The sequence below is a fragment of the Gavialis gangeticus genome, unplaced genomic scaffold, assembly GCF_001723915.1.
Source record: "Gavialis gangeticus isolate Ggan-Ray unplaced genomic scaffold, GavGan_comp1, whole genome shotgun sequence".
NCBI lineage: Eukaryota > Metazoa > Chordata > Crocodylia > Gavialidae > Gavialis > Gavialis gangeticus.
Window position 1 is genome coordinate 130430238 of NW_017728992.1, and position 12628 is coordinate 130442865.

The window sequence follows — 12628 nt, forward strand, 5'->3', positions numbered from 1 at the left end:
GTTTAATTTTAAACCTAGTTCAGTTTACTTAGAAATAATAGCAAAAATATGTTATCTTATTTATTGGGGCAGGAAATGCTGTCCCTGTACCACCCCACCACCCACTCAGGCATGAACTCTAAGCCAATTAACATATTTTCAGTTTAAAGTGTAAGATGTAACAAGGGCCTTTAATGATGTTTAGTCAGATCACATAAGGCTCCTCAAAAAGTAAGCTTTAACTTGATATCTTTTAAAGGAAAGCAACTAGTGTAAAATAATGAACCGGCAGTTATAAATTGTTTCTACTTTTCCAGTTCCAGTTGCAGGGGCTCGAGCCTTCCTAGCCAAAGGAATTCCTATAATACCTAGTCAGAATGCTAAGGATAATAAGCCTGCCTTCAGGGATCTACTCTATCGAGTGCTGAAAGTTTCTGGTTTCAGTTTTGTCTGATCAGTTTTCAGAAATTCTTGGTGCATCTATGACTCTGGCTTCTGTTCATGGCTTCTATGAATCTCTTGGGATTTATTAAATGAAAATGATAGAAACCATATTAGAAAACAAAGCAATGTTAGCCACTAGCAATGAAAAAGTATATGAGGGGCTCGACATATATCTTTAGCTTCTTTTAGAAGAGAGGAAATCTCTTCTGGCTGGACTTCATTTTCCTTAGGGTAAAATAGCAAGTGATTGGTAGCTGTTAAAGAGATAAGTACCTCAGGACTATGTACATTAGGGCTGTGCAAAGCTTCGGTCCCTTATTCAATTTGGTGGAGATTCAGCATGATTCAGTGGCCAAATCTCCAAATGTGAATTGAATCAGAGAACCCTTTAATCTCTCCAAATTGAATCACAACCCTCCAAATTGATTTGGAGAGATTCAGGAAGATTCGGAGATTCAGACATAGACACAGCTTTAAATATTTTTTCTACATACCTCTAGGTAGCAGGTGTCTCATCAATGCTGCAAGGCTGGGGCTCATGGAGCATCCCACAGAAGCATGGGGGGCTCCCCAATGCACTCATCAGCAGACCCAGAAGTGGACCAGAAGCACTTCTGGTCCACTTCCAGGTCCACCGGGGGGGCCCATACCCCCCCCCCCGCTTGGTGATTGGTGCCTCCTGGGTCTGGGGGGCACCTAGGGTCCCCCTGTAGCCAATTGTCGAGCCAGGGGAGTGCAGGGTGGGGGCAGCATGCTCCCTGGCAGACCCGGAAGTGGACCAGAAGTACTTTTGATCCACTTCTAGGTTTGCTGCTGAGCACATGGAGGGCACCCCCCCGCACACTCCTGTGGGATGTTCCATCCACCCCAGCATCACAGTGTTCATGAGGCATGCCTTCTACCTCAAGGTATGTAGAAAAAATGTTTAAAGCTGTGTCTATGGCCAAATTACTGATTCTCCGAATCAGCATCAAATCTTCAGATTCGGATTTGGCTGAATCGAATCAGGGACAGTGATCTGAATCAACGAATTGAATCGCTGTTCCTGATTTGGGCCGAATCCAAATCCAAATTGAATAAGGGCCTCTTCGCACACCCCTAATGCACACACATTGCACTAAGACTGCTGGTATATCTCAAGCAGGACTTTCCTCCTCCATTTCGCCTTTCATAGCCAAGGATTTTTTTGGTGATACAGTTGGTCCAATAAAAGATATCACCACCAAAAAAAAAAAAAAAAAGAGAGAGAACCCTTGCCTATAAAAGGTGAAATAGAGGAGGAAAGTCCTGCTTAAGATACAGATCAGTGGTTGTTCAATTAATCAATGGTTGTCCAAAACTTAGCATTTCTGGTCCAAAGAAATTCTGATGTGTTAAATTGTTTAAAATTTTGCAATAGAATAATGTGGATGATACAATTGATGTAAAAATAGGTGGATATTTCTTTCTTAGATGCCACTACAGATCAAGGTCTACCTATGATTAATGTTAATATTTTCATATATGTAGTATGTATACAGTTGCATTTGGTTAAATTAATCATATGTCAATCTCTACAATCAAGAATTTACTTTTGAAATTCATATATATATATATATATATATATATATATATATTCCAAATTTCATTCCACTTACTGGGTTTTTAAAAAGATTTAGGCACTTAGGCTGCTTGCAGACATAAAAAAACAACAACTTGTACTTACTCAGCTTGGCCTGCATTGAGCCCAGCACATACCCAGAAGAGGCAGAGTTAGTTTGACCTGGATTTGCAACATCTGTATTGATTGGGTGCTTTAGTAGGGGTTTTTTTGGCACTTTTATCTAATAGCTGATTGACTTCAGATAAAAGTGCCAAAAAGCCCTGCGGAAGTGCCTGATCTATACAGATGCTGCAGAGCCAAGTTGAACTAGAGCATTGCTTCTTCCAGTAAAGTGTGTGGGGTTTTTTCCATGCTGCAAACAGCTAAGTACAATTCTATTCTACCCTATTCAAGTCCTGCAAATCTGTTAATGTTTCCTTTATTTTGTTTTGAGTTTGAATTCACAAGAGAGACAATAATGAAAAGGCAATTTAGGAGATAGCTTCCAATTCCTCTAAGATCTAGAAAATGCAATCAGACAATATTTTGTCAAACCTTAGTTTGAAAATCCAGCTCCCCAATTTTATCATGAATTTTTACCCATACTGCTCTTCCACATGTTGAGGCTTGTGTGTCTCTATAGACACTTTTCTGTGTTGCTCTTCAGTGTGTTTGACTCATACTTTTAATTAATTCAGCTTCACAGTATCCCTGTGAGGTAATGAAGTACTGTTTGTTCTATCTTATAGAGGACAGGAGACGCAATGAGATTAATTAATTTGCTCAAGTTTACACAGAGCCAAGGGCAAAGCACAGAGTTCCTCTTAGACTGAGTCTCAAAATAATGCCTTAACACTGCCTGCCTTTTCTGTGTTGAAGAAGCAGGTGCTCACCGGAAGCATTCTTAGATCTAGGAAGGAACATGTAGTACTTGCTCATTCAAATTCTTATTATAATAAATGGGAGTTTTGCTGGAATAAAGGGCCTGATATCAAGCCTCTTATTAGGAAGAGTGAGAGATGTCATTCAAATTAAATCAGAGGTATATAAGCAGTATAGTTTTTCACTTGCTTCACAATCTCAGGTTTTGTTAAGCAGTTCTCTTGCTTTTGGTCTGGATTGACATTTATACAATATAAGTTATTTAACAAATTGGAGAACTGGAAAAGTTTCTTTTTGTCAATATTAGTTGTAGTTGCTTTTATTAGGATGTGTTTTTTTTCCTTGTTGGCTGCAGAATTTTTGTTAGGTAGGGCATCCTTAATGAAGCAAAATTATTAATAAAGGTTGCAGTGACATGTTTATTCAGGAGGTACACCAAAACTTGCATTAGCTGTATATGAAGCAAAATTGTTTCTCTTTTTCAGGGAGCAAGAGTGCAGAACACTGCCAAGAATTTAGGAGTGAGGGACAGAACACCACAGTCTGTCCCAAGGTAACCAAAGGGTAGACTTAATTGCTTGTAATTAAGACTTTTCTAGTTTGTGACAGTTCTCTCTGCCAGATTCATGAATGCATGCAGCTCTCACAGAGTTGACTGTGTACTTAAAGGCAAAATTTGGCTTTATAAAGCCCACAGAATTACTTTGTTTTTTAATTGTTTTAATCCAATGAAAAGTAAAGCAGTTATAAAGTAAAAATCATATGCATCACTTAGAAAAGTTAAAGGAAAATTTTCTTTCTTCTTTTAAATCATAAGGAGTAGATTTGGCTTTTTAAAAATGGAGCAGGAGAGAATCCTTCCAGGCTGTGATCTTTCATGGGAAATATTTGTCTGAATATTTTTTTTATAAAATATTATACTGCAATATCTTATATGCTCTGTTTTTATAAAATATTATACTGCAATATCTTATCTAAATCATGTTTTCCACTAGCTTAAAAATGAGGCAGTATTTCTGTCTCTTACCAAAACATCCATTAGAATGAAAAATATGACTGTGCTGTATTTATGCAGACTTTAATGCTATAATGGATTATAGACACTTGACAAATGCTTTCAAAGAAGTAAGGGGCTCACCGTTTGAAAATAACTAAACTCACTCTGGCACTGTGTGTTTCTTCATCTTGGATTTGCCTTAAACTGGTTGTACTAATCTAGTTATTGTTTACTAAGTTGATTTAAAATATGATATTTTGTTGTTAAATAGTAATTACAAATTGATATACTATATAGCTACATAGATGTTGATACATACATACGTGTGTGCAGATAGATCTACTGAAGTGTTAAAATTCCAGTAAAAATAAAGTAATAATTAAGAGAGATGAATAAGAAAAAATATCTGGAAAAGGGAGTGCAATAGTGAAATGGCTAAATGGCTAAATTTGCAGGTGATACTAAATTATTCCTGGTAGTCAAATTCCAAACTGATGGTGAAGAATTCGTGGAAGATTTCACAGAACCAAGTGGACAAAAAATGTCAGATGAACTTCAGTGTTAACAATGCAAAATAATGTATATCTGGAAAAATAACTGCAACTATACATATACAGTGCTGGGCCATGAACAATCTATTATTATTCAGGAAAGAGATCTTTGAGTCATTGTAGATTGGTTTTTAAAACCTCATCATAATTCACAGCAGTAGCCAGAAAAGCCAGTAAAATGTTTGGCATCGCTAGGAAGGGAATTGAAAACATCACTATGTCACGATAAATCCAAGATGGGGCCATATCTTGAATACTGTGTGCAATTTTAGCCTCCATATCACAAAATGGATGTAGAAAAAGGTACAGAGAAGGGCAACAAAATAATTGTGCTTATGGAGCAGCTGCCATAACAGTAAGGGTTAGAAGAAGGATGAGAGGGATATAAAATCATGAAGGGTGTGGATAAAATGCATAGGGAACTGGTATTTACCAATTCCAAGAATATAAGAAAAAGGGATTGCCCACTAAAATTAACAGGATTCTGATTTTAAACAAACAAGAGGAAGTCCCTTTTGTGAATTTGTGAAACTCTTTGCCACAGAAGTTGTAGAGGCAGTTAGTTCAAAAATGAATTAGACACATACCTGGAGGAGATGTCCATTAGGAGCTACTAAATAGAAAGTCAGGGATCCCTAAACCAATGATGGTTGATGCCAGGGAAGGTATGAAAGGAGGGGAGTGAACTATACCAGACATGGCTTTCTCATATACTCTCTCTAAAATGTTACTACTTGCCCCTGTTGGAGACAGAGTAATAGGCTAGATAGACATAGGGTCTGACCCAGATTATCAGGTTATAAACAAAATGAGATAACCTTGATGGATTTTTCACTGTCAAGAATCAGCAGCATCATGATGAATGTCCTAAGCACACATATTTATCAGACAAGGGTTGTTACAGCAAAGGTCTTCCATTCATTGTTTTTCTGTAATGTCAGTCCCAAGTACCAGAACCTTTGTTCTAGTCTGGGTTTAGTATCCAACATCTTTCCAATTATCTATTATCTTTTTCTATGTCTTTCCATCAGATGCCTTGATGCCAACTACATTTGCCCAGTAGTGGATTCAAGAATAGGGCAAAGGTAGTGTAGCTGGTGTCTGGGCTGCACCACACCTCAGCTGATTAGGTTAGAGTGGGCTAATCCATCCTGTTACAAAATATTCTTACATGACTACTGCCCCATACTTGGGACAGCTCCTGGTGAAACCCCTGCTGAGCAGGGAAGCCCTGCCTGTGATGGGCTTGCTGGCAGCTGTGTTTCACAGGGCCAGGAGAGCTCTGCCAGCTGCAGGAGCAGCTGTCTTCTGGCCCCATGCACATCAGGTCCCATCCCAAAGTGCACAGGGCTAGGAGACAGCTGCTGCTGCTGCTGCAGCCAGCAGAGCTCTCCTAGCCCCATGCACATCACAACTGGCCCCTGTGTTCCTTGTTAGCACCCTGGGGAACCTGGAGCTCCCCCTGGCTGCTGCAAGGGGGCAGAGCAGGTCAGGAGAAGCCCTGGACTGCTGCCATTGTGAGCAAATCTGTGCCCAACAGGTTGCACTTGGAGATATGCTTCCTGGGAAGGCTTACTGCACAGTAATTTATTGTGCAGTAAGCCTAAAGCACATTAATAGCACATGTAGACATGCCCACTGAAGACTATTTTCTTAGTTGCTATCATTTCAGACGGACACTAATAAATGTATCTGCTAGCCCTTATATCTATATTCTATTCGATATAGATCGAATAGAATAGTCTATATATTCTATATAGATACAAGGTTTTGTTGAAACCTAAGCCCAAACTCATTTTCAGCATTGGTCTCTGAGACCAAGAAAACTAAAGTGTTCAGCCATAATCCTATTTTTGTCCTAACAACTCATTCTAAAGGCTAAGCTCTTTCACCATAGAGCATATTAAACCAGATAGTGTTGTTTGTTGGCTTATGTATTTCTTCCACCAAAAAGGACTTCTTGCATCTGAGTTTAAGGTACGTCCTCCATCTGATTCAAAAGCAGGCCAGCCGCTGAATATGCTAGGCAGGGGTGTAGAGTAATCCATTGACCTTTGTAAAAGGTTGCTTCTGACAGATGAGCAGTAGTTGTAGTCCTAGTTTGACTGGTGTGCCTACTATGCTTCAAAACATCTTGAGGGGATAATATTTGCTCATCATCTACAGTCAGCTTTATGGAGAATTCTTTAAGAAGAGAGAAACAATTGTTACAGTACCTGTTCTTAGAAATGTCTGTATGAATTCATGATCTTTCTTTCATTCTTCCTCTTTGGACTCAACAGCTATCTAGTTTTGGCTTCAAATGGCATGGGAACTGAAGGAAACTGCTGTCATTTCACCTTTTATGTTCACTAACAGGAGAAAAAGGTGACACTGGAGTGTTTGAATAGCAGTGTTTATTAGGGCAGTACACAAACACTCATAAGGTGCATGTAGACTGACAATAGGAGCCACACTGGCAACATCTCAGACAGCCGTAATTACTGTAGGCAATGTAACTTTATATTGCCTAGAAAAAAAGGCTGGAATCATTCACACAGCCTTACCATCCAGATCAGATCTATGCTTCAGTTTGCCGTACTACAAATCACATTGGAGTCGGCCAGGTATCTTTTAAGTTACTATTATAAAGACATCAATTAATAGCACTTACACAAAAGATGAAAAAATAAGTAGTTAATAAAATGAGAGAGGACCTGCCAGCTAGGACCACATACTGTTATGCATGTGAACTAAAATGCCTGAGAGAGAGGAGAAAGAGATGCAGTGCTATCTTAAGTGGAGATGTTGTTACAAAAATCACTGCGTTTTTAATGCTCAATCACTTGTTTGATGGAGAAAGACCTTACAGCTGTGGCAGCTGGAGTACAAAATAAGTCAGTAGTAGCAGTGTCCAGACCTGATTTTCCATTTTAGGCACTCAGATCAGCAGTTACATATGGTTTTACGGAGGTCTAGCTGTGGTGATATTGAATGTTAGAATATGAACAGTTACTAATAGTGAGGTGTTTGAATAATAAGCAGGTGTTTATTTTTGCAAACACCATAAAAGTTCTGTAACTGGATTCAGATCTCACTGGTTTTATACCAATATTATGCTGTTGACTGCAGTGGAGTCTCTTCTGATACACAGTTGGCATGTCTATATGAGACGCTAACTCCGCAGAAGTTTAGTAATACTCCATAGTAGTATGTCACAAGACAAACAGTACTAATATGCTGCTACACAGTATTATTAGGCTACTGCACAGTAGCATCACTAAAAAGGTGTTTGCTGGTGCTACTACGCAGTAACTCTGGTTACTGTGCATTTAATTTAGTACTTGTATAATCAAGTACTAAATAAATGCACAGTAACCAGAGTTACTGTGCAGCAGAGCCAGTGAATGCCTTTTTAGTGATGCTACTGTGCAGTAGCCTAATAATACTGTGCAGTAGTGTATCAGTACTGTTTGGGCTGTGACACGCTACTGTGCAGTATTATTAAACTACTGCAGAGTTAGCATTTCATGTAGACATGCACATGAATGTATGTGTAGATGTAACCAGTGGACATATCTATACTTGCAATTAATGTGACTGAAATTACTCTGGTGGAATTTGCACTGGAGTAAACTAATCTGGGCATAGCATCTGAATGTGTGCCTGGTGACAGGAGTAAATTGAGCCCAGGTAGAGCAGCAGGCAGGAGCCTGGCCCCCTGCTGACTCAGCTAACTGGGTGCAGTTTGCACCTGTCACCAGCTACGTGTTCATTTAATCACAGTCATTTACTCTGGCATAGGATAGTACTTGTGTTTGACAGGACTATCCTACACTGGAGTAAATTAGTCTACTCCACCCTAATTGTGGCACACTTTTAAATGGTGACACTTTACTGCAGAGCATATTAGTCTACTCTGCAGTAAAGTGCACATGTAGATGCGCCCATTGAATACAGAATTGATTCTATTTGGTTGAGCCCCTTTTGCCTGAATTTGGCTAGTTTTAATGGTGACATTATCCTCTGACAACACAGTGATTCTTTGTGCTTTTTTTGATAGATTATACAAGCTGTGCCAGCCTCCACCTCCTGCTGGAGAAGAGTAAGGAGAAAGAATCAAAATATAATAAACTGCTTTTAAGATATTGGACTAGAAAACAAAATCAAGATGCACTCTAATGGGACATGCCTGGTGAAGTGACAAGTAGAATTTATTTACTCAGGATAAAGAAATAGGTTGTCCTTAAATATTTCTCTGTCATCATTGGGTAACAGACTGTTGAAAAATATTTTTGGGCTCCATGTACTGTAGTGTCACGTGAGTAAAATTTGAACGCTGTGGGGATTTTCCTGGAAATTTTACACTGGAATTTGCAGGTGACATGGCCAGGTCAGCAACACAGTTGCCTTTTGCACATAGACAGAAGTATTAGAAAAGCCATCCCATGTGAACGACATCAAAATGTCATCCAAGTCCACAGAGTGAACTCCAGGAAGAAGAAAAGTTTAAAATTACCTAAATGCATTATGCATTTATATCTCTCTCACTGATTAACTTGTGTCTTTCCCACTAAGATACTGTTATTATGTTCTCCAAAAGTTTAGCAATAAGAAATTAACATTTTTGGTCTATGAAACATGTACATGTTAAAGACTAAGAACCTAACTACAAATAGTCCCAATGAGTTTGGAATGACTATGTGGATCTAGCAGTCAATGTACAATATGAATTCCAACACAGTAAACTCAGTTACTTTAGTAAGAATCCATGGTCATCACAGATTTGAAAGAGCATGTTATTTCATCTTGTATAAATGGTGCAACCCTTTAAATTGCATAAAAATTAAAATATAGCTTTTGAAGATACATTGGGAGAGAGAGTGTGATTGATATTAGGAGGGTGGTATTAACATATCATTAGAAGGAAGGTCAAACTTTAGCCTGCAGCAGCTGCTCTACTTTGTTGGGCTTCTATATTTCAGAAATCTCCATACAGTTGTGTTTATCTTGTAAAGTATCGTACATGGTATCATGTCTAACCAGACTCGGTAAAGGGCTGTGCTCTAGCTTTGAACTGGAAAATTTTGAATTTTATAGTATGTAAGTAAAGCATTGTGTCAAATGTTTATGTCAGCATATAAAATATTTTGTTGGCATAAAGTTTTATGGCTATTGAAGTTGGTTTTGCAGACTGGTAGTTTCATAATTTTATGATTTTGATTTTGTAGGATGTTTTGAATATCTACATGGATCAGGAAAAACATTATTCATGTTTAATTATTTTCTGCCAAAGTGTTTCCAGAGAAAATAAACGTTCCTGAAAGAGCCTTCATATGTATACACATTAAAGTAGAATTACATTTAAAAATATTGCATCTGGTAGTAGTAACTAGATACTAGGGAGGGATTAATATAATCTAAAAATGAAGTATTATGGCAAATTATAGTTCTATAATTGCACACAAACCTCTACAACATAGTTTTTTCAGTTCTATGTTGTCTGTTCACGTATGAAATTTCAGTAAATGTATTAACTCAGAAATAGATGAGAATTCAGTACAAGCTGTATTTTACAAAGAGTGTTCTTTCTATAGGACATATAATTGGTTTATTACTTTTCTCCAAAGGAGAAGTTAGTACTTCTACATTCTTCAGTATTCTTGATTTTATATGCAGATATTAACTTTGACAACAAAGTAAATATTTTTATATACACACAAATGTATGTGTAAAGACATATATTATAGTAGCAGTATGTGTATATCTAGTTATACCAGTTATGTAGCCATCCAAGCTTAAACATAAAATCTGTTAACTTCCTTTAACTGTGACAAAAAATGATACTGAACACTCTGTAAAGTCACAATTTTCCCTCCATTCTTGAAGTTTACATCCTTCTGATACTTGCTGGAAACTTTTTTTCAACATTTTGATAAACACGAAATTCTACTTTCTTAAACTACATAGGAAGTAGGAAAACCCATTTTCTTTATCTAGTATGACTTAATGCTTTTACATAAGAAAAGAATGGATTTTGGTTTTATACAGTTTTTGTTCTAGTCCACAAATCTCATAGTCTTAGACATGTTTTATTCAAAGGCAATACTGGTTAAGATTATCCTTCCTCTAGGCAAGTATTACCAAGTAAATTTAGGCTTCTGCTTGCTCAGACACCAGAAATGTGCAGAAGTCAAAGCTTTCTCATGCTAGGTATTATACCACAAATCATGTAACACATTTAGTTTGGCAGTGTCAGGCTTTACTAGGAGCAAGGATTTCTTAGGGTGATATTTTTATTGGACCAACTATGCAGCTGGAATAGAATTAGACAGGCTTTTGAATGTGAAGACATTCTTGGTAAGGAACCTAATTCTCGGTGTGAGATTTGGCTACAAAATCTTTTACTAAGAGACTGAGTGCTATCAGCTGAATGAAACTGATACAGTTCTACAAGAGGAAAATCTGTTGTATGCACACACATTATTAGTGACTAAACTTACCGTCGAGCACTTTGGAACATCAGCTGAGTCACAATAATGATGTAGGAGTGCAATACATTAAACCTATCATATTACACATGTAATGATTTTAGTATAAGTGGGGTTTTGGCACTTGAAAGTGCAGGTAATAAATGTTTGTTAAATGCTAGCTGAGGACTGACAGCTATTGGCCAAAATCATTGGACCAAATTCTTCAATTACAATTTTTCTTGAGTAAGCACTGAAGGTATTGACCCTCCGCTTTTGTAACTGTTGTTACATTGTATGTCTAAATGACTATTTAGTGGAGAAGAGGAAAGGTTTGAGTCCCCAGTTCTCTTTTGTTCTGAAAAATATATATGAGTTTACTTAACTCTCTGAACTTCATTATACAAAGCGCATCCAGCCTCTAGCACCAATGGCTTGTGCTGTGCATGAATTTAGATATTTAGGTTTGTATTTTCAGAGGGCTTTATGGATTTAGGCCACAGTTTCCAATGGGATTTGGGGTTTGGATTTTCAGAGGCACTGAAGAGGGTTAGGCACACAGCTTCCATTGAATTTCTATGGGAAGTGGGTATGTAACTTGCTTGGGCTCTTTTGAAAATCATAGTCATGGCCATTTTAGACTTTTCTGTATCTCTTTACTTGCCCCTCTATTTTCTGAATTAATCACACATCCTAATATTTTTGGTTCACAGTTAGTTCAGCCAGGCATTGAAGAAACCGTCTTACAAATTACACATTTACATGTGTTTGTGACTAAAGCTAATTATAATGTTGCGTAAACATGTAGGATATATTTACCCTTCCCACAGTGCATACACAATAAAAAAATCAATTTTCAGTTTACACAGTATATTTATCCGCTCATAAATTCTTAGGCTTGTGAATGACAAGAAACAATGATTAACAGGAGTTCTAAAACTCTCAGCTCATTAGATCTTTACTTCTGCTACAACCATTTATGCTGCTTATTTGTACATCAGTCATAGAATCATAGAATCAATGAGTCGGAAGGGACCTAGATCATCGAGTCCGACCCCCTGTCATGGGCAGGAATGAGCACTGGGGGTGGGAGGGATCATAAGACCCCAGCCAGGTGCCTATCCAGTCTCCTCTTGAAGATCTTCAGGGAAGGTGAGAGCACCACCTCTCTGGGAAGCCTATTCCAGGCTCTGGCCACCCTTACAGTGAAGTAGTTCTTCCTAATATCTAACCTAAACCTATCCTCCCTCAGCTTGTGGCCATTGTTCCTAGTGACTCCAAGGGGGGCCCTGGTGAACAGACTTTCCCCGAGTCCCTGCTGCTGGCCCCTGATAAAGTTGTAGGCAGCCACAAGATCCCCACTCAGTCTCTTCTTGTGGAGAGTGAAGAGATTCAGGTCCCTCAGCCTCTCCTCATAGGGCTGGCCACGGAGGCCCCCAACCATATGAGTGGCCCCCTCTGGACCCTCTCCAGGTTCTCCATGTCCCTCTTGAAGTGCAGCACCCAGAACTGGACACAGTACTCCAGCTGCGGCTTGACCAGCGCCGCATAGAGGGGGAGCAAGACCTCTCTGGACCTGTTAGTGATGCCCCTGTTGATGCATGACAGGGTGCGGTTGGCTCTGCCTATTGCTTCATCATATTGGCAACTCCTATTCATCCTGGAGTCAATCCTGACTCCAAGATCCCTCTGTGCTGCCGAGAGGGTCAGCCCCTAACCTATAACCATAATGCTGGTTCCCTCT

At 38.7% G+C, this 12628-nt stretch overlaps 1 protein-coding gene across 1 annotated transcript in view; it reads left to right on the forward strand.

Moving 5' to 3' along the window:
* PREX2 (phosphatidylinositol-3,4,5-trisphosphate dependent Rac exchange factor 2) overlaps window positions 1-11753 on the forward strand; it is a 397279-nt gene extending 385526 nt beyond the window's left edge. The window contains exons 39-40 of the mRNA XM_019527766.1: window positions 3373-3440; window positions 8478-11753. Of these exons, the coding sequence (XP_019383311.1) occupies window positions 3373-3440; window positions 8478-8523 (114 nt within the window). The 3' untranslated portion in view covers window positions 8524-11753. The remainder of the gene's footprint in view (window positions 1-3372; window positions 3441-8477) is intronic.
* The last annotated feature ends 875 nt before the right edge of the window (window positions 11754-12628 follow it).